Here is a 23172-nt window from a genome sequence, read left to right as displayed (position 1 = left end):
AGATGGAGCTGACGTTGGGGCGAGCGCTCCATGGGACACCAGGTGATTGGGGAGGGAGCTTTGAAGCAACTTGTTGGATGGCTGTCCATTAATGTAAAATATCTCCTTTTCAAAGGGCTTTATTCAAGCTCGGAGTAGCGGAGCCCATAGGGGTCAAGGTGTCTGGCGGAATAATATCTCTCTCACTTTACAGAGGAATAGAGATGAAAGAAAAGAGAGCGCACAGTGACCTGGCCTTCTCCTGCCTTCCTGGCGACCTTCCTGGCGTCATGGTTTCAGAAATAACGTCGCAAAAGGGAGAAAAGTGCAGGAGACAATACATGCAATGGTTACATTCAAATAGTTTGTTACACGCAGGCTGCTAGTATCAGGCTGAGGTTGGAGCGGGAGACTCGGCCCTCTCCAGTCTATTTGATCTGCGAATGCTACAAACCCTGCTTTTTGATCATTTCTGCATCGCCATTTCTTTAGTTTGGTCAGGGATCAATGCCACTCCCGGCATTATGAGGCAGCCAGCGGTTCTCACAGATCAATTTTCTCCAGTCACCATGAACCGCGGAGGGACAGACAGAATTTAATCCACCAAGTAGCAGGTTTATGAATAGTGAATTATGGCTGCGTAAATCGCTCCGTCCGTTTTAAGTTACCACGGTACAGTCTATCTTGGCTTACGAGAGCGACAGTAAGACAGAGTAACAGAGAGGCTGCAGCAAAGATCACAGTGCTCTCGTCATACGCTGTGACAATCCCTCTCGTCTCATTGAATGGGGCAAAAGTCAGACATGGATGACACACAGCAGTCCAGCCCGCTCATGACCCCTATTAAATCCAAGCAAATCTTTGATATGTACTTTGATACCATATTTTATTGATACTAGAGGAGTGTTAGTAATATCAAGTACAGTTCTGCATTCCAGGAGATCAGAGCGAGGGCTGTTTTGTCTCAGAAGCCGTCCCGTGACCCTTGAGGGGTCCCCATAAGCTCCCATACAACTGAACCTAAGTTGACTGTAGTTTTTACAAGAGATGGTGATGTATGGGCTCTCCATATTATACCTGTCTACAGTTTCTCTTTCATGCACACACTCCCATTATTTCCCGTGATGGGTGTACTAATGATCCCTCTGTTTTTAGATATTCCACTCGGATGATTTTTTTGTTGCAGTAAATCCAAAGCATTCGCCATCACATGACATGATGCCACACATGCCAACAACTTTCGGTGCCATGTTTTAATGACCCGCATTTTTAATTTCATGAATGTATGAATGAATCTCCAAAAGTGTCCTGGCACATCCAGTCATCGGTATCAGTATGTATACTTTTGATATCATTTTTTTTTTTTGAGTGGTTATAAATGGAAACCGGAGGGAGAAAAAAGTCCCAATCTGAACATCGCCACAACACACACACACACACACACACACACACACACACACACACACACACACACACACACACACACACACACACACACAAGCACTCAAAGGCTCCAGCCTCTGAACTAACCTGACAACTCCTAAGCTACCGTTTCCTCATGCTGCTTAACTCGGACCACATTTCTCCCAGAGAGCCTCTCTCCTCTCACTAGCCGGACTTCTCTCCCCATTCCATCCCTCTTTCTCTCCATTCCTCGTAGCCCAGCATCTGGTTTGAATATAACGACGTGTGCTACTGTGTTACTGATAGAAGTTGGAACTGTAGACTTCTCTTTGATTTTTTGATTTTTCCATCCTCATCTCTCTCTCTCTCTTCCTGCTCAGCTTATACAATGCCTGCATTGAGAGAGCAAAGTTGAGTGTGCAGCGTCTGTTTTGTTGATCTGTGGCGTACTGTATATAGGAGAGTGCAGGTGCACTGTGGTATTTGGTGTTTATTCAAGTCAAAGTTTCTTTTTTGTATTATTTATTTCAGATTGATGATTTATCCATCTTCCTCTCCAATGACGCATTATTAGTTTCGGCAATGCGTTTTTTATTTGTATGATAATGCTCAATGGTAAATATAATTTCTGTAGCCACTGTAAACATTTCAGCAACAATTCATTCCGTACTATTTTGGCAAATGGAACAGATTTGCATTCATGCAAGTGTTGTAAATGTTGAATAGAGCTAGAGCATATCACCAGTGCATCATCTGTATAGCATTTTTCTCGTATATTCCTGGGTTAGGCATCTCTCGCAGTTACATTGATGGCTTTTAAAATATTCTGTTTCAAAAGCTATCACGCTATCTTAAAACTTAAAAGTCTTTTGAGTGGTTCAAAAGTGCAGTCTGACCAAATGCAGAACATGAAATAATGAGGATTTCTCTGTGTGTGTGTGTGTGTGTGTGTGTGTTATGTTCCTGTGCTGCAGACAGAGGCCAGGGAGACCATTCCCAGGATGTTAGCAGAACTGGACCTGGGCCGGACAGAGAAGTGTGTCAGGGTGAACTCTGTGTCCAGCGGCTTAGCTGAGGCCGACCTGCAGGTCATCCTGCAGGCTGAGGTTCTCCCTCCTGCCATCATGTTGCCCAAAGTGGAGGACACACAGGAAGTGCAGTGGGTAAGTTGCAAAAAATATTGGCCCACCTTAGAAGTGTTCCTGTCAAAGAAGCCCAAATGGAGTAAACTGAAAGAGTTTTTTTTTTTTTTACAGAACCATGTGTCACCGCTTCCTTTAAAAACACACAGTTGCAATACGTGCAAAAACTAAACTGGACTAAAACAAACACGACTTTTCTCTCTTTCACCTCTGGGTGTCTTCTTAAAAAACACAGTGGTGCTCTTACACAAACTCATGAAGTAAGAGGAAACCACGGGAATCTTCAAAGCAATCATAACAAACTTTTCCATTTCCCAGTAAAACTAGGAATCGATCCCTGCGGCAGTACTCGGGGACAGACGGACTGTTTTTCTTGGCCGCTGCTCAAGAAACGGATGACATTTCTTCGGATTAGCTTCAGAAGCCCGATAGCTTTCTGTAACAACACTACGGTGCCTTCTGCCACCGCTGAACTCACTTGAAACTGCCTTTTAACGGTTTAATATTGTGGCTTAGAATGAATCCTCTCAAACTTAAAGCACCACACAGGGTGTAAGGGTTAACGAATATGCACGCACACCTTTGAATATTCTTGTCTAGTTACCTTTGACTTGGTACTTAAAGATCAAAAGTAGATCAGAGATGTTTCACAACCTGAGAGACCAGATTTGACGTCCAACATAACGAGCTTACTATGGTAATTGATAATTGCGCACATGAAACAACTGTTGGACGACTACGAAATTATTATTACAATTTTTGTTCTTATAAATTGCAATTCGTCCACACTAACTGGGCCTGTGCTCTAGTTAAGAGGTGTTTGTCTGGGCTTGGCCATCCCTCTGGCTTTCTATAAAGGGGCGCTGTACGGATGTCAGGACCCGAAAGGTCATGAGACAGTGACATCATTAATTCAGGCATTTCTGATCAGCTCCATATGGTTCACTTACAAAGAGGAACCAGGGTTACTCTCTGCCTCCTTGAGTGTGTGCGAAAGTCTCTCTCTGTCTCTCTGTCTCTGTGTCTCTGTCTATCTCTGTCTGTCTCTGTGTGTCTGTGTCTCTCTCTGTCTGTCTGTCTCTCTCTTTCTGTCTCTGTCTATCTGTCTTTCTGTGTGTCTGTGTCTCTCTCTGTCTCTGTCTGTCTGTCTCTCTCTCTTTCTATCTCTGTCTGTCTCTGTGTGTCTGTGTCTCTCTCTCTCTCTCTCTCTCTGTCTGTGTCTCTCTCTCTCTCTCTGTCTCTGTGTCTCTGTGTCTCTGTCTGTGTCTCTCTCTCTCTCTGTCTCTGTGTCTGTCTGTCTCTGTGTCTCTGTCTGTGTCTCTCTCTCTCTCTCTGTCTCTGTGTCTGTGTCTCTGTCTGTGTCTCTCTCTGTCTCTGTGTCTGTGTCTCTGTCTGTGTCTCTCTGTCTCTGTGTGTCTGTGTCTCTGTCTGTGTGTCTCTCTCTCTCTGTCTCTGTGTCTGTCTGTCTCTGTGTGTCTGTGTCTCTGTCTGTGTCTCTCTCTCTCTCTGTCTCTGTCTGTCTGTCTCTGTGTGTCTTTGTCTCTCTCTGTCTCTGTCTGTCTCTCTCTCTCTCTGTCTCTGTCTGTCTGTCTTTCTGTGTGTCTGTGTCTCTCTGTCTCTGTCTGTCTCTCTCTCTCTTTCTATCTGTCTGTCTCTGTGTGTCTGTGTCTCTGTCTGTCTCTGTCTGTCTCTCTCTCTCTTTCTATCTGTCTGTCTCTCTCTTTCTGTCTCTGTCTGTCTGTCTTTCTGTGTGTCTCTCTCTGTCTCTGTCTGTCTGTCTCTCTCTCTTTCTATCTCTGTCTGTCTCTGTGTGTCTGTGTGTCTCTCTCTCTCTCTCTCTCTCTCTCTTTCTGTGTGTCTCTCTCTCTGTCTCTGTGTCTGTCTCTCTCTCTCTGTCTCTGTCTGTCTCTCTCTCTCTCTCTCTGTCTCTCTCCGTCTCTCTCTGTCTGTCTCTGTGTGTCTGTGTCTCTCTCTGTCTCCGTCTCTGTGTCTGTCTTTCTGAGTGTCTCTCTCTCTGTCTCTGTCTCTGTGTGTGCGTGTGTGCGCATACCTAAGCATTTCACTTTTTTAAATAAAGTGTTTATTATTATGTTAAGCTATAAACATGCAGAACTGTGTTTGGTTATTACGAGAGAGAGAGAGAGAGAGAGAGAGAGAGAGAGAGAGAGAGAGAGAGGTTACAGAGAGAGAGAGAGAGAGAGAGAGAGAGAGAGAGAGAGAGAGAGAGAGAGAGAGAGAGAGAGAGAGAGAATTGTTTGAGTTTTCCCTCGGTGTTGCTACGCCCATGCACACCAACACGCACACACGCATATGTACACTCATACATGGTCTTGGGGCAGGAAGTTTTTAACTAGTGGTTTTAATTAGAACACATCTATTTCCTGCTGCCCTTTCTTTCTTCCAAGTATAATTGCTGACAGGTGTTCACTAATTCTCTCCCTTAGCTCAGCCGTTGCTACTTTTCCTCACTTAAGTCAATTTTATTCTGCATTAATTTCCTTTTAAAAAGAAATAACACACCAAAAAAAAACCCATCTACTGCTATTATTATTATTACCCTAAATCGCAGTCATCCCGTTGAGAGCTATAAAATGATTAAATCATTTCCTGGTTTTTTTCTTTTCTTTTCATACTAAAGCTTTGTTGCAGAAACACATCGAGTGCACTGTAAATCTGTTTGCACATTGGATTTACAGTGTGTTTGTCAGGGTGTTTCGGCATCAGCAGGTGCATGTGTGCTCCTGAAACAGTCTACTCTGTAACTCCGGACGGGTCCTTGATTCATTTGTGTATGCTCATCTAATCTCATCTTTGTCCCTCAAACTTTCTCTGTGTCTTCTTTACACACGCTTTTTCTGTGTGTGCATTCATACGTCTGCGTTGTAAGCATGTGTCTGATTTTCGCAGTAAATCCCTCACTTGTTTATTTTTCTCCCTCTTTTTTTTTTATTGATATTAGCACAGGAACCTCCAGACTGATTTGTCGCTAAAAGATGGACTTGCTTGTTTCCCTTTGTGTGGAAATCTTTAGCTCTGCCTTTCTCCTCTCCCCCAGCCCTTGTGTGACTGACAGGCCTTATTGGGGTATAACAGGCGTAACTCCCTCCTTTGTCTGAGGACAATTCTCACACAGATTCGGAGCCATGTGCATTCTTTGCCCACCACACTATTTGGTGTGCACTGGGACCGAAAGAATCGCACCCTGTCCCGCTCCTCCTCCTCTACTCCTCCTCCTGTCCCCTCCCCTCATCCCTTTCTCCGCTTCCCCTCTGTGAAATGAACACTTCAGCAGGCCGGAAACATTTAATCTGGCCCCCTTTTGAAGAAAATTAATTGAAACTTGTCCCACTATAGCCTCCTTTCTCTGGCTCCATCTCTCCCTCCTTCTCTTTTCATGATTGGGTGGCGAAATTGTCAGAGGGCTTGTTTGTAGCGTGGCTTTGAATGGCAAGAAGAGGTGTTATTTCTTCTTTTCTCTGTCCCTTACTTGTGCAATTCAGTAGTGAACATCTTAACGGGACCTAGTTTTGAGAGCCATTGACTGCTAATGGTTGCTGTGTGCGCCAGAGGTATGGAGCTAAATCCGGGCCAAAAGTTTTGATCATTTAAAAAAAGTTCAAGTTTAGATGTTAAATAAAAAAAAAATACAATAATATTTTTTTTGTGTTTTTTCAGGTTGAATATTATTTTGGCTCAGCTCTGTAATTATTATGAATAAAACATTTATTAAAATGTTTCACTTTCAGAAGTATTTTGGTATTTGAGTTCATTTTCATTTGCAGATTTGATTTCAGATCGTATTCTTTCGGTTTCAGACTTTTGGGCCCTGATCTGGCGTTAGGGGCGTGGCTTCCACTGAGAGCGGCGTTGAAATGTGAGTGACGGCAAAACAAAGAAGGCTGAGGACCTTCCTCAACCATGTTGCCTTCAGGAAACACGGTGGTACCAATAGCAGTATAAGAGCAATACATTCTGACAGATTGTGCAGTTCAACAGCCAACACTTTCGGATTTGACGTTTCCCACTTCCACATAGCACCGTGAACGCAGCGTAGTATTCGCTTGGCGCTTGTGATGGCGTCCGCTCCACCAGGACAACCTGCTCGCTATTTTTTTAATAAGAAGAGTGAAGAATCTGCTCTCTACTCGGCAGGACACGACCTCTCAGCTGAGCACACACACACACACACACACACACACACACACACACACACACACACAGTAGTCGGCGCTTATAGAACAGTGACACCACTCTCTCGCTGCCTGTCCATGTTTTATAGATCATTATTTTCGATGTGACAACTTTATGATTTGTTCAAACGATGAGGAAAAAATAAAATACTTTTTTTGTTGTTGTTGTTGAAATGTGTGTTGAAGGGAGGCTAGCTGTATAGAGCAGCTATAGAGCGCCAAGCGAATACTACGCTGCGTTCACGGTGCTATGTAGGAAGTGGGAAACGTCATATCCGAAAGTGTGGCTGTTGAACTGCACAATCTGTCAGAATGTATTGCTCTTTTACTGCTATTGGTACCACTGCGTTTCCTGAAGGCAACATGGTTGAGGAGGATCTGATGTTTTGTTCTGCTCTGTGTTTAACAGAGGTCATGTAAACTAACTCTCTGAAAAGGTGACATTAATAACGTAACGTTAGTTATTATTATTTATTATAATATTTAGAGAGAGGTTCTGTGAACACATTTATAAAGCTCTGTGCAGCTGCAGCTGTTGAAATATAGTAACGTTAGACACTCATACACACACAGATAACAAAGACGATACACGCTAAAGGAAGAAACTTGAGCTGGATACTGTAAAGTGTGTAAAATTCACTAAAACTATAGCTAACAGTATAAAGCTAGTTCATGCATTGCTTAATTTCCAGATTTGGCTAACTCCCCACCCTAAAAACATATTTTCCCTTTATGTCCTTATGTTACAGAAATAATATTTAGGATCATTTCCCAGAGTATCTATTAAAAATAGCGAGCAGGTTGTCCTGGTGGAGCGGTCGCAAGCGCCAGACAAATACTACGCTGCGTTCACAGAGCTATGAGGAAGTGAGAAATGTCAAGTGTGGCTGTTGAACTGCACAATCTGTCATAGTTTATTGCTCTTATACTGCTATTGGTACCGAGTACGGTATAAGACAGCTGGCTTAATGGAACTTTGTCACTGGTGTCAGTTTTTCTACTGAATATGGTGTATAGAAAGTGTTGAGTCGTACTTCTCGCGGTGCCTACGTTTCCTAAAGACAACATGACTGAGGAAGGTCCTTGGCCTTCTTTGTTTTGCTGTCACACACATGTCAACGGCCCTCTCAGATAAAGCCACGCCCCCCCCCCCCACACACACACACACACACACAAGATCAGGGCCAAAAGTCTGAAACTGTAAAAAAAAATAAGATCTGAATCTGAAAACATAAAATCTGCAAATAAGTTAAATATCAAAATATATACGAAAGTGAAAAATAAATAATTTATTCCAAAGAATTACAGAACTGTACCCAAATAATATTCAACCTGAAAACAACTTTTCACACTCTTATTTTTAGTTTAAATAAATGATTGTATTTTTCAAAATTTAAGCTCTAAAGTTGAATTTCAGTTTCAATTTTTTTATTTTTTTATAATCCAAACTTTTGTCCTGGATTGAGCTCCATACAGAGGAACAATGAACAAGCACTATAGCACCTCTTCTTCAGTGTAAATCAGGCCCTCAGAGTGCACAAGAGCTGAAGAGGAGAATACAGCAGAAGGACAGAAACATGTAATCAGAGCGGCGAGGAGGCTCTTCAGCCAGCGGTGTCGCATTGAGCTGTCATTTGTTTTCTTTCAGCAGAATCCAAAGGCCCGCTCGGCTCGCCGCGGCCTTGTCAGGGTTTGCGTGGCACAGTGTCGCTGGTGGTAATCTCTGTGTGTAACATCCGCTAGGTTTCCCCACAACGGACCATATCTATCTAGTTTCCTCTGTCACAGAAATAGGTTTATCTACACCCTCTTTTCACACTCCCTCTCTGACCCCCCACCCCTTCCTGTGTTTGCGAAGGAGGGGGGGATATTATGCTAAGCCCCCAGCGTTAGTTTTTATGTTGCCATAGCAGCCTTGCTCCCACAGGGTTGTGACCTCAGATGATTACAGTACAAAGCCTATTGGGTCTTGAAAACCTCTTTGAAGATGAAAAGTCTTTGATGGTTTGTATTTATGCAAATCTCTCAGATATGATTTATCCAACTGAGATTGAATGGAGAGATGATTAAAATTGCCCCTATTTTTGAAATCCTTCAATGGAGGCCCTCTCTTTCAGCTTTTCAGAACAGGAGTGGTGAGTGCGAGCGCGGGGTTGTTTTGCTCTTCGTTTTAGAAACATAGCAGCGCTGTACCTGAGGTTATTTATATCTGAATTTGTCCTGGTGTGTCTAAGAGGGAGCGAGGGGAAAAGGAGAGGAAAAGGGGGGGACATGGAGTTAGACATTTCTACTCTGAGCTTTTGCGCCCTCTATTTTCTTTTTCTTTTCTTTTTCCGACTGGCTTTGAAAGGAAATATCTGACGGAGGGGGCTTTTGTGTGTTTCCAGATGATAGATTTTGGAATTTGGGCTACCCCACTGGCAGTCCAGGGCTAGCTGTGAACTGGTCTGTTGGAAAAAATTGAAATGCTTTGGTCTTCAAAGAATTAAACTTGGTTTTAAAGCCCTACTTAGGTGAGCTTGCATATTAGCAGGAGTCGTGCAGAATAAAGGCCTCAGCAAAGTGTCACATCACACTCTGATTGTTGCTCCGCTCTCCCTGTTCCCCTACCATGGAGGGGGGGGGGACGCAAAACAGAATAATGTAGGAGTAAAACACACTCAAAGACATCCCAAATCTTGTTTCTTCTCCCCTTTTCGGTATTTTGTTTCTTCTTTGGTTCGCCGTGTGTACGCACGTGCTCGTGCGTGCCCGTGTGCATTTACATGTGTGTGCACACTCTCTCGGGGGAGCACATGCTGTAGTTGTGCGGAGCTTGTGAGAGAAGGTAGAGCAGAAGACTTCAGACGAAGGGGGAACCCCGGTGATAATGTAAAATATTTCATTTCACCCGCTTTTGTTGTTGCCCTCCCGTGCTCGCTCTCTCCGCCATTTGAACTCTTACAGAAGTGTTTCTGAGTAAGGACTGAAATGGGAACAGTGCAGGTAATAAAGGTGTCAAGATTCATATCAAAAGTGAGTTTTTGCACGTTAAGATTGTTTTGTTCTCCCTCTCTGTCTCTTACCCCCACAGTGGATCGTGAAACATGTGTGTCATATCATTTATGTATTTTTACTGCTGAAGATTTTGTTCTCTCAGTTTCAAATTCACTCCGACTCAATGGCTCAATATCTCATTCATATAACTAATAATGCATCGCTAAGTGCACTGAGGGTGGCAGCTGCACTTTACCACACAGGAACAACAATGGAGACCACCAGAACATAATATTTCCTTGACGCTCTGTGCATATTATACACAATATCACAAATGGATTTTAACCCTATTATTATAAAAAAGTATATATATATATATATATATATGTTTTAATTAATAACAAATGCTGTAGAGAATGTGCAATATGTGCTCCAACAAAGCATCTAGTGATGACTTCCACGAGACAAAGTAGTGAGAACAAATGAATGTATTGTTATTGTTTTTGGACGTTTATGGTTTTCTACTTACAGAAACAGTGGGTGTTGTTAATGAGTCGTACACGGGATTGTCTCCGTGTGCTTAGTTTGTTGACAGGTTCCTGCACCACTTGAAAGGACGGGCACTGACAGAACCCGTTCGCCTGGTCACCTTTGTGGAAACCGCTGTGGGCCTGCTCAATTTTAAGGTAACATTTCAAACAAACCTCCAAAACTGCCTGCGTAAGACATTTTGCCGTTTGTCCATTGTTCACTTTTAGATTAAAGACGGCGTCAGCGAGCGGAACACTCCACATGTCCAAAATGAAAGGCTTTCAAAAGCTTTTCGGACGGTCTCTCAAAATGAGCCTTGGTTTCCTGTCTGTCTGTCTGCGTGCGTCTCTCTCTCTCTCTCCCTCTCCAGACACGCTGACATTTTTTAATTAGAACTGTTTTTAATATCATCATAGTGGAAAGTTTCTTAATGATATGTTGGCAGGCATCAAAGCAGTTCCTGTTATAGTACAGCACGACCTTCAGCTGCATGGGGTAAAGTGCACGGTTTTGGGCATTTGGGGAGAAACAAGCTGGCCTTCTTTCTTTTGATTTGTTTTTTTCTTTCTTTTACTTCTTCACTCCAATTCTGTGACTATGTTTGTGGTTGTCAGTGTGCACTTGTGTGTGTGTGTGTTTCGATGGCAGGGGGTGCCTCTGTGCTTTCTTGAGGACACCCTGTATCTTTGCCCAGACTGAACTCCAGGGTTACAAGCATGAAAAACAATCGCAGTGGCACAGCTAGTGGGGAAATTAATTTGGAGGCCAACAAAAGCCAGGAGAGGCTTTCCTATTGTTTCACACTCTTCACCACAGACTGTCACATTGCACTATTACTATGTACAGTACGCGTGCCTGCAGGTTTTGACTATGTGTTCATGTATCGTTAGAGAACGTAGTGTGACGATGACCGTTTTTGGATGCTTTTTGCCCGCAAAGGACACTCAAACTTTACTCACGCCAATATGTCCGACATGCATCTACCGCTTTACATCTGTGTCGCTTAAAGTCGGCCTGTGTTACACCGACGCGTTCATTCGTTCTCTCCAGGCGGTGTGTGAGGAAATCCGTCGACTCGCTCCCAAGGCCGGCCTCCACCATGACGGCGTGGTGTTCGGCTCTGATGACTTCTGTGCCAGTATAGGTAGATATTACACCGTCTGCTCTACACACGTCTACACACGTGTTGTTCTCTTTCTTTCCTTTTCTTTTTCTGGATTTGAGGCAGAGAATGTTGGCATTGTAAAATGTGCCTGTGTGTAAAAAGCATGGGTCAATCCCCGCTGCAAGGTTGATGATTATTACTGCAGGAAGAGTACACTTAACATAAAAGGATTACTGTGGATGTAGGAATACTGAGTGATATATAAAAAATGATGAATGGAGCTTAAGATGCATTTCTTCTACCAAGTCCTTTATTTTCTAAACACCTCAGTGTGTAGAATTCCAACTTACCACAAGTACAAAGGGACGCTGTGTTTAAACCTAAATCTGTTTGTTAAAACTGTGTTTGTTGTCAGTTTAACCCATTGTTATGTCTGTTTTAAAGGGTATGATACTCTCTCTGTCTCTTTCATATCTGTTCACAACCCTCACCCCACCGCCTCTGCACCTCTTATTCACTTTGCTTGTGAACCTGCCTCTCTCTGAGATCCTTAACTGACATGTGACCGACATGATGTGAGTGTACCCCCGTATTTATTTCTTTATTTTTTTACTCCAGGTGCCACACGGACTAAAGATGCCAGGGAGCTCCTTTACGCGAGGCAGAAGGTGGTTGTGACCACCAAAGCGTTTGGGCTGCAGGCTATCGACCTGGTCTACATTGACTACAAAGATGTGGAGGGGCTGAGGCAGCAGGCCAGAGAGGGAGCTCTCATGGGCTTTACAGGTAAAGTTCCTGCTATCCGGGTCTCAAATCTGCCCCTATCTCATTAATTAGGGTCACTTGAAGTCCTGACCTCCCTGTATATCTCCTGCTTTCTGCAGTTGCTTCACATGGTTCAGTGGTTGCTCTTTATTTGTGTACAATATATTCTTCACTTCTCCCCGTGGCCCAATAACAGACTTCCCTCAGCTTCCTGTTGCAAGCAGCATTCAGACAGTCCAGCATTTCACTTGTGGTTCCTTCTTCCCTCTGTTACTCTTGTCTTGCTCTTCCTGTGTTCCAAGTTAGAATAGGATTCATGAAAGGATGCAGAACATCTGGCTTTTCATTTGAAATCCATATACGTGTATGATTCATGGTAATGATCTCACCTCAAAATGACCACGAGTTGTTTTTTAGCAGGTGCTGCTGAAGTGAATCGTGACCAACGCTGCTGTCCTTAAATGCTTTTCTGACATTTGTGTGTGTGTGTGTGTGTGTGTGTGTGTGTGTGTGTGTGTGTGTGTGTGTGTGTGTAAAAAATGATGATTCAAAGGGAGTTAAAGTAGTGGTAGCGTCTACTTCAACAGCACTCTGTGTGTGTCTGTAGCCAGGCAACGCTGTGTGTGTGTGTGTGTGTGTGTGTGTGTGTGTGTGTGTGTGTGTGTGTGTGTGTGTGTGTGTGTGTGTGTGTGTGTGTGTGTGTGTGTGTGTAAAATGATGATTCAAAGGGAGTTAAAGTAGTGGTAGCGTCTACTTCAACAGCACTCTGTGTGTGTCTGTAGCCAGGCAACGCTCTGTGTGTGTGTGTGTCCGGCAGACTGCACGTAACAAACCACAGAAGGCTGGACATTCTGTTCCAAAGTGCATATTCCAGTCATGTTTCCTTCGTTGCAGCAAATGAATTTATTCTGGTGTCTTCATCCTTTTGAAGACGAGATCATTTCAGAGACATGTTACCTGCACTTGACATCATCAAATCATTTTGTAGGAGAGCTTCTTGCTGTCTCATACAGCCACCTATTTTCCGGATGACCTCATACAGCAACCTCTATTCTCACTGCTGCGGGAGCGTGTGTGTGTGTTTGTGTCCATCAGAATTATTCATCTTTGCCATGTGATTTGATAGGTTGCATAGTATGTTCCTCAAATGTATGCAGATGTATCATCATCTGTTTTAATGGTTTGCTTTTGTTTTGAATCAAAAATGATTTTCGACTCTTTTTTTTGTTTTAGCAAACGGTTGTTCCTAAAAGAAAGCTGGAGGTGTTTAATGGAGGTAAAAGATACGTGATGGAAGCAGCAGGTTGATGAAATAAATGGTCAGATTTGATATGGAACAGACCCATCAAAGCACTGGATTAGTGGTTTACAAGCCATGGGCACTCTGTATAATCTTAGTTAGTAGCTATTACTGGCCCCAGTGTGCTTAAGCAATAATACGGGGCAGCCAAAAGCCTCTACCTGTGCAGTAATTGACCTTGGCAGTACCTAAGCTGCATACAGCACCCATTAGCACTGAGCACAGAACACACTAGCGAAGCACAAACACCCAGTGTTTCTTACTGGTGCACAGGACAGGCATGCTAAATTTTTGCAAAACCTTGACACCTTGAAACCTTGAAATCTGGTGCGGTGGAAGGTCCTTCATTTTGGGGATTTAATTGTTTAGCACCTTGTTTTATGTGCCGTAAACTACATGTTGCTGCAAAGACTCCATGATCCTTCTAAAAGGGTTCGCCTCCCAGAAATAGAAAACGGTTGTACTCTGCTTTCAGGGACGGCATTTCACTTCCATCCCCGGGACCCTGCCCATCATTCGCCTGAGAGCACTTTACTAAATAGCAATCCTCCAATGAGATGCCAGCACCACATGGCAGGCTGGGATTGGCTGAAGGGAATGAATGATGCATTTTAGGAGAACCAATGGGTTGTAACTGAGGGCACCTGAGTCACCCTGTCTGTTTCGTCTTCTCTCGGTCATTCTCCTGTTGCCCTACAGAGACACGCACACACACACACACACACACACACACACACACACTGACACACACAAAGAGACACCATCTTTGAGTATATTTAAACCTGCCAATTTCAGTGTAGATACACGGTCCTGTCTTTAGCCCTGACGTAAAACAGGTGGCATAGGACAGGCCCCTCTCGTATCAATACTCATAGAATGCAACACACACACACACACACACACACACACACACACACGCATGCACACAAAAAAACAGATTCACAATATTGGTATAAGATCCAAAGCACCCTTGTTATTTTAGTCCTGCAGACAAGGTGGTGCACAGGCACGCGCAACTAAACATACACAAGATTGCACACACACACACACCAACACACTCCTACACATCTCCAGCTTGGCCCTGGGGAGTCCTCAGGCTGTTAGTCCAACAGAAAATGTGCTGTTAAAGTCTCTCTGCTTCACACAAACAAACACACAGGCATTTGTGAATTCCCAATGACTCGCTAACAAGTGCCAAATGTCATATTTTGTAGTGTGCACATTTCCCTCGAAGGTATCTATTAATCATAAGTTGCAAGTCAATGAATTGTGTTCTCATTAGTAATTGTTCAAGCCCTTAACTACAGTGTACTCATTGCGTAAGTGCTGTGTGTGTTTTTCGGAGGTTAACTGGGGTGAGCAGAGCTGGAGGAAGGGAGTGGGTTCTCCTCCTCTCCTCCTCTCTCCTCCTCTCCTCCGGGCAAACATTTTCCGCGCGTGCAGCCCGCCTGCTCGGCCACCTTGAAGGATTTGTTGTCGGCGACAAAAGCTTAGCCCTAAAGTGTCGAGTTCCTGCTGGCTGCCGCTGAGCCGTCGTTCTCACCAGACGTTTCATAACCTTAACTTATCACTACAAGTTTGATCTGCAAATGTACACGGGATTATGTCTGTGGCGTTAGCCCACATTTAACTGAGAGGGAGTGGGAGGGTGGGGGGGATTGTCTCAGACAGAGACTTGACTCCATGTTAGACTCGTGTTTCAGTTGCATGTAAGATATGATTTCTGAAAGGTATGCAGCCACTGACTATGTAAAGAAATCATATTCACTATACAGTATATTCTTTAGTAACGACGCATGAGAACATTTGTTAAATATGTGTTAGGACATGGTTATAAATATAATACTTTGTGTCCGGGTGTCTTGTCATGATTCACTGGACTGCGTATGTCTGCTAAGGTTCTGTCAGACGGTCAGCAGTGTTCTCTTCCACACAACTTCTGTCACATCACAAAGTCCAAAGACAAGTTTGACGATAGAGCAGCAAGCAGAAGAGGGACACTTGATGTCCTTCACGCGGCACAGCGTCCTCTGGTCCTGCGCTGGCAGTCTGACTCATGTCAGTGTTGCCATAGGACCCATACACACACACACACACACACACACACACACACACACACACACACACACACACACACACACACACACACACACACACACACACACACACACACACGCATGAAATGTAGTCTTCTGTATTTCCTGTTTCTCTTGTCTCATTGCATCTCTGTGTCGTGGTTCCTCTCTCTCTCGGGAAGAGTGGCATGCATCTGCAATCCGTCCTAATTCTCAGATTTCTAATGTTTCCCATCCGTGCAGCAGTTTGCTCAACAGCTTTCAGGAGAAGATAAATGTTGTTATAATCAGGGAGTGTAATTGGCATAAACTGTGTTATTGATAGCTCCGTGCCAACAAGTATAAACATAGTTTTTCAGCACAAATTGCTTTTGTATTTTATTTTATTTTGAAGCCACAGCTAGCCTTCCTGTTTTCATTAGCATATTTCACTTCAGTGTGTGTGTGTGTGTGTGTGTGTGTGTGTGTGTGTGTGTGTGTGTGTGTGTGTGTGTGTGTGTGTGTGTGTGTGTGTGTGTGTGTGTGTGTGTGTGTGTGTGTGTGTGTGTGTGTGTGTGTGTGTGTGTGTGTGCGTGCGTGCGTGTTTCCTGTGCAGGTAAGCAGGTTATCCACCCAGGGCAGATCCAAGCTGTACAGGAAGAGTTCTCCCCCAGTCATGAGAGGCTCCAGTGGGCCAAGGAGCTCATTGCTGCTTTTGACCAACACCAAGAGGAGGGAAAGGTAACGTCAACGTCCTCTTCCAAAAGTAAAATCGCATTAATTTACAGTATTAAAAAAACAATAATAATGTCTCGCATCTTAGTGTTTTGGTCTAACAATGCTAACCATAGATGCTCATTGCAAAACAAACAGATAACTCATAAAAAGGCACACTGCCCACATGCTCTTATCATTTCTATAGTTTGTTAGTAATTTAACTCGGGCGACAACCTTATTAAAATGTTGCATTAGTTCTTTAGTCTTGTTGCACTTTTCCAAATTCACTTTAATGATACACTTCACAAAACCACCATTGTTTTTGTTATTTTTATGATTTCACAAATGAAGACGGGAGAGATCTTGGATAAACTAGGGGATTTGTTTTTATACAAACTTCCTGAAATGTACTTCCTGATCCTTTTGTGTGCCCTCTCACACACCTCTGTAGTTCCAGAGAATACATACTGTACACCCCTGGGTGACTCTCAGAGATACATAGGGGACGAGGGGTGTGTGTGTGTGTGTGTGTGTGTGTGTGTGTGTGTGTGTGTGTGTGTGTGTGTGTGTGTGGCGGGGGGGCAATTAAGTGTACAATATTATTGTTCCTAATTTAGTGCATGGTTGGATCCTGTGTGTTGAGCTCTGTGGGCTATCTGCTAAGGTAATACACAATCTGCCCGCACCTCTCTCCCTGCCAGGGCTGCTCCTACTAAGCATCGCCCGAGGGATTCATATCCTACCCATCCCTCTGCCGCTGTGTGTGTGTGTGTGTGTGTGTGTGTGTGTGTGTGTGTGTGTGTGTGTGTGTGTGTGTGTGTGTGTGTGTGTGTGAGAGAGAGTGAGGGTTTGAACAGCGAGCAGGGTCAGTCCCTTTGTCTCACAACACGACAGGTGCTTGTTTTTCATAAGACTCACCTCCAGCTATTCACTGCATTTTTCTGACTTGATGTTTCTTGGAGATCTTCTAAAGCAGCATTTTCTAATGTATAATTCAGACCTTTTTTTTTCTTCCTGTGTGGTTTCTTGGTGGTTTTTAATGGCTCACTTTGTGTGTGTGTGTGTGTGTGTGTGTGTGTGTGTGACTACTTGTCTTCTGCAACTTCCTGTTCACTATAATTAATGACTTTGCAGCATAACAAGTCTGATAACCACACTTGTTATGCTACTTCCACACACACACACACACACACACACACACACACACACACACACACAGAGAATGCGTATCATGACGGCTCACATAAAGTAGCATGTTATGTTTTTTCGACAGTAATCTACTTCCTGCATCTGTGAGCACCGTCCTTCATCTGAGAAAGTGCATTCGTACGTCTGATCTAATGTTTCTCTTTCTGCTCTCGCCTCTCTTTAAACCTGCTCAGGGCGCGTTCACCTTCCGCGGCTGCATGATTGACATACCCTCGGTGAAGCAGGCGCAAAACATCATAACGCTCTCCGTAGCGGTGCCGGAGAAACAACACGACTGATGAGAAGAAACGGGAGGAAACGCACAACTAGACCCTGACTGGCAGAGGTCAAAGGAAACTGGGACTGTTTGCAGGTTCCGTGGCAACAATAGCTCTTCAAAGGCTTGTAAACTATGTTGCCTGACATGAGTAGATGCTGGAAATTGTGGTTTTAATTTAAGTTTTTGAATTATTGTTGATGTGTTTTGATTAAACAAATGTGTTTGCATTAGCGGTGAAGTTGTTCTTTTTACTGCTGTCGTCCGTGTCATGTTTTAGGACTTGCTCAAAATGTGCACATGGCGAGTAGCAGCGGCAGATATCAGCCTTTTTGAAACCGAGACTCAACGATTACTGCCCTTTTGTGGGCACTTTGTTGGCACACTCTGCAGTGTGTGCAGCCATCATGTCGTTCTCCAGTATGTGTGCCCATGCCTCCCATCTCTCCTGGGTCATGATAAATGCTCTCCCATCTCCAGGATCCAGGCAGCTGGGCGAAAGGGTAAACAAACACAACAAGCCACTGTTTGTGGATCTATTCATTAGGCCCCAGTCTTCCAGTCAGGCCTCAGCCCCCTGCCCAGGGCCTGACTCACACACATCAAAGTCTCGCTCGCTTAAGAAAACACAGATGGAAGTGCGTAAACTCACGATTTAGCTTTTTGGTGTCAGTCTCCTTAGTAAAGACATTCAGCTCGCCCTGTGGCAGCTCTGAGCCTGTGGTCTTGATGGAGAAGGCGTGTGGCGTCAGACACACCATGACCTGTAAAACACTGCATACATGCACATGCTGTGGCAGTCGTCTTTACCTGATCTCTTATTTAACTCCAGAAGTTCAACGTTCTTGATTAGGGTTTTTTCTTTTTTTTTTTCTTTTTTTCAGAATCTTCAAAACCTTTTTCCTCGTATCCAGTTTTTAAACGGTCACTTTGTACAAAAATGAACTCCTCGACAAGTTCAGTAAAGTCGTTTGTTGTGCTCTCACAAATAAAAGTACAATGGGGCTCTGTGGAGAGCTTGTGCACGTCTGACTTCCAGAGACAGTGAAGTGGGTGTGATGTTGGAGTGAGACAGATTAGTGGCCATGTTGCTCCAGCAGACCAGGACCGAGGCTTTGTCTCTCTGAGTGTGGATGGGAGGATAATTGGGGGGGTGTTGAATGGTTAATAGTGCCATTGGTGACCATGGTAATGAAAGGCACCACACCTCCCCTACCCCACCTCATCTCTCTCTCTCTGTCTCTCTCTCTCTCTCTCTCTCTCTCTCTCTCTCTCTCTCTCTGTCTCTCTCTCTATGTCTCTGTCTCTCTCTCTGTGTCTGTCTCTCTCTCTGTCTCTCTCTCTGTGTCTCTGTCTCTCTCTCTGTCTCTGTCTCTCTCTCTGTCTCTCTCTCTGTGTCTCTGTCTCTCTCTCTGTGTCTGTCTCTCTCTCTGTCTCTCTCTCTCTCCCCTCTCTACTCTGTCTCTGTCCCCAGCTCTCTCCTTTTCTCTTGCTCTCTCTCTCTCTGTCTCTCTCTCTCTCTCTCTCTCTCTCTCTCTCTCTCTCTCTCTCTCTCTCTCTCTCTCTCTCTCTCTCTCTCTGTCTCTCTCACCCTCTATCTCTCGCTCTCCCGTACTGTATGATCTATTGTGTCTGGGGCAGGACTGTGATCTGTGCCAGGCCAGACAAAAAGATCGAAACCACTCCTGCGCCCAGCCAAAGACCCGAACAGTAAGCTGTCTCTTTGGCATTTGGCCACATATTCTTCTCACCCCTAGCTCACTTTCTTTCTGTCGGGAATTCACATCCAACGCGTTTGTTTGTTTTCTCCCAATTTAGCATTTTACCTTGAGGTTGCAGAACAAAACTGTTATTATGCATAACTTTCATTAAATAAATATGAAACATTATTTGGGTATGGAGCCTTTTTGCAAGGCTCTGCAGATCTTTCCAAATAGATGTTGTGGTGTAGAAGTTTGTTCAATGAAACAATGTGCTTCTGATTGTGAGTAACCTGTGCTGATTGTGTATTGTATCATATTGTGTCTTGTTTTTGGGGTTATGTCATTAATATACAGATTTTGATGAACGTTTGAAACACTGACTTTTTCAACTTGTCATAATCATTCATTGCAGCTAAGTCTTGTCACAATACATTCTCAGAACAAGTTGCAGGAAGAAAATCCACTTTGGTTTGTTTATAAATAAGTAAAGTTTATTCAAATGTGTCTTTTCAATTGTTAAAATGATTAAATACAAATAAAGAGCTATTTGACGGTTTCTCCTAATAGTCTGATTTCATGTATGACCCTGTGTATAGTTTTCAGTGTATGAACTGCAGATGAATGAATTGGAACATTTCAAATTAAACTTGTTTCCCTCTCATGTTGAATACAACAGCTGTGTCCCTATTGAGTCGGAGTACAGTAGAAGTGCATAATAGGCTGCAGAAAGTCATTCTTAGACACATGTGCAGCACTCCGAGTTGAAAAGAGGCTCACCAGGTGACTTTAGTGGTGGAGGAGGCCAGTCTGACAGGACAACTTAGCTTTTTCCAAGCTGCTCTGCACCAACAGGTGTCCCAACACACACACACACACACACACACAGGAAGGAAGGTCTCTAAGCAGAGGAAGCAGCACAGGGCATCATGCAGGGACAAAGCAAAAAGGGCAACTCTTCTGAGGATGATCAGGAAATAATTTGGCCAGTTTATATTCTGACAAAACACAACATCCCCTGAGTGTTTTGATTGCCACATATATTATCTTTTTTTTTTTTCGTTCCGTCTAATAACGATGCTCTTATGTGTCATGTCTACTAACACACACACACACACACCTCCTCAGCCCTCCCCCTCTAGGTAAAACAAACGGAGCCCTTTGCTCTTTATAGAGCTCGTTTTACCTAGCTCTCATTGCACCTTGACGACTTTGCAATTCAATAACATTTGGGAATGAAAAAGCAAAATATTTCAGTGACATCTCTGTAGATTAGAGGAATGCGTCCCTGTCTGCCTCCGCTGTGTAATTCTACATGACATTTCTATTATGTGTAGAGCTGATATAATCTTCTCAGTCCGCTCGGCAGTTTTATTTAAATACATCTCTCTGGTATTCCCTGAGAGAGTAAATTACAATTAACACGATTATAACCTCACAAAATTGTGACGGGAATCAATTAGGCTGCAAGCAGTATTTCATAGCCCGGTAATGTGTTGGTCGAGATTGCTTTCATAAATTATGAGGGACAGCGCAGGCGGAGAAAATGCATGTATGCAAAACACTGTCAGAGGAAAATTAAAACGAAATGTTTTACATATTTTTCCATTAATCTAAATGGGACCCGTGTGGCAAAGATGGTTTTATTCTAATTCCCCGCCCGGGGATGCCCAAATAATGACTTGATGTTTTAATAGACTTCTAATGACGATATATGACAAAGTAATTGCAGCAAAAGATTATTCTAAAGCAATAAAATACCTCGTTATTGTAGCTGCAGCACAGTTTGAGAAGTGTAAACCTATTAGCAAAAATGGCTTGAAATGTAACGTGTGCAGAGCTGATCAACATAAAACATTTAGTTTAGGCTAATTAACTGTGTTTCAATATTTAGTAATACTCTTTGAATAAATTAGAACATTTTCAAAGTGGCTCCAATAGGCCATCTTCTGAGACATTGTGACAGAACTATTACAGTTCCGTTCAGTTCAGTTCTTAATATTCAGGATATCCCACCCCTGAGGCAGACAACAAAACATGTTTTAACGATCAATTATTACTTTCAGAAATAATATTAAAAATGCTTTAAATTACAAATGAATTAGTTCATACTTTCTTTTGAGATAAGAATTCTGAGAATTTGAAAATACATGTGAAATAAAGGGGCTGCAAGAAAACTGATTACACCTTTTTTATTATTATTTCTTTTTATAAAATGATAAGAAAAAAATTATAAATAAAAGGCTAATTAATTCCAAAACATGTTCTGTTAATAAAAATCTTCAAACTTCCATTTTATTCATCTTGTTTGATCCATTACAAGCAGCACAGACAGGCGAGCGTTTCTAACTGCACACTGGATTAATTCAGTATTATCTGCTTCTTTATTCTGAATTTAAACGCATGTTTAGAAATATTTGTTGGAATATTTGTTTACTGCTTTCCAATGAAAATGTCTGTATTTTATTTGTTTTAGACGCAGAGCCTTTTATTTCCCCCCCTGATGACTGGCGCATGTCCAGCCTCCTTTTTTCTTTTCTTTTTTCCCTCACTGTGTTTTGCATGATATGAAATTCACCGCGGCCTATCTGTCCTGCCTGAGTGATCTGGCACATGTGGACCATTACTAACTTCATTTGAGCAAACCTTTTGTCTGAGTGTCTCCGTCATCGAGGCAGTGCGCGGGGACGGAGCCGGAATCAGAGATGTTAAATCACAACTTTTTATTTTTTTTTCCACCTTCATATTGTAACGTAAATCCTGCCGTACTATAAACACACCCTCAATAGGCCTCGTGTAAAGCTGAATTCTATTCTTTTTCTAAACCAATTACATTTTCTCTACAATAAATGTGTTTATATAGGTTGGCTTTTTTTTGCCAGATTTAATTTTCAACACCAGACAGACGTGTAAATATTATGCTTCTGCAGCTGCAGCCCACCTGCAATAGGTGTATCCTAAAGGTGACGAGCGGGGAGGCGTCCATCTATTTAATTTAACCCACCAAACTTGCCCAGGCCTCTCTCTCTCTCTCTCTCTCTCTCTCTCTCTCTCTCTCTCTCTCTCTCTCTCTCTCTCTCTCTCTCTCTCTCTCTCTGTCTCTCCTCTCTCTCTCCTCTCTCTCTCCTCTCTCTCTCTCTATTTGAAGGCCCTTCATGCTTCTTGCAGAGTGTAGTTCTTGGAGGTCCGTTTCTCTTAAAGTCCAGGCTGCTCGGGGTGTGTTTACCTGGCGGATTAATATCATCTGCAGTTAAAGAAAAGAAAGGTAAAGAATAATAACGTCACAGAAATTAAAGAGACTTCTGGTTGGTAACATCTTACCCTCAGAGGTTGTTGTCTCCTATTCAAATGATGTTGTCCCACACAAATTCTAGTTACATATTGTTTGTTTTTTTTCCTTTTTAAATTTAGGTCAAAAATATTTTAGGTGACTTTACCTTCCTCTTCAGCTTTGACTCTCCCCAGACTCCCTTCTCCTTAACAGGCTCAGATCAAAGGCTGACCGGCCCCGGCGGAGACCACTAAAATCCGCCCGCTTTGTCTGCTGTTGCTAGGAGTGAGGAAGGGTGTCAGGGAGGAGGAGGAGGAGGAGGAGGAGGGGGTGGCATGGTAATGAGACTCGTTACAGAGCGACGAAAAAAGTCCCTGCAACTTTTTTCGTGTTTTACCCCAAGTCTCCATCTGTCGTCATATCTGCGTCTCAAGTTACCCGAAAGATTTCTAACTTCACTGCTGCACACGTTTCTTAATTTACTTCTAGCCAAGGCCTACGTTATTTTTTACTGTGGATTACCGCAGCGGATTTACATGTTGGAGTACAAACAATAACCTGTCATGTATATAT

At 43.2% G+C, this 23172-nt stretch overlaps 1 protein-coding gene across 1 annotated transcript in view; it reads left to right on the top strand.

The window, feature by feature from the left end:
• The window catches only part of clybl (citrate lyase beta like), a 55371-nt gene extending 37510 nt beyond the window's left edge, over window positions 1–17861 (top strand). The window contains exons 3-8 of the mRNA XM_029459113.1: window positions 2358–2546; window positions 10276–10377; window positions 11273–11366; window positions 11946–12113; window positions 16063–16187; window positions 17546–17861. Of these exons, the coding sequence (XP_029314973.1) occupies window positions 2358–2546; window positions 10276–10377; window positions 11273–11366; window positions 11946–12113; window positions 16063–16187; window positions 17546–17650 (783 nt within the window). The 3' untranslated portion in view covers window positions 17651–17861. The remainder of the gene's footprint in view (window positions 1–2357; window positions 2547–10275; window positions 10378–11272; window positions 11367–11945; window positions 12114–16062; window positions 16188–17545) is intronic.
• The last annotated feature ends 5311 nt before the right edge of the window (window positions 17862–23172 follow it).

Source organism: Cottoperca gobio, chromosome 21 (genome assembly GCF_900634415.1).
Source record: "Cottoperca gobio chromosome 21, fCotGob3.1, whole genome shotgun sequence".
In the NCBI taxonomy this organism is placed as follows: domain Eukaryota; kingdom Metazoa; phylum Chordata; class Actinopteri; order Perciformes; family Bovichtidae; genus Cottoperca; species Cottoperca gobio.
This window is presented reverse-complemented; position numbering and strand designations above follow the sequence as displayed.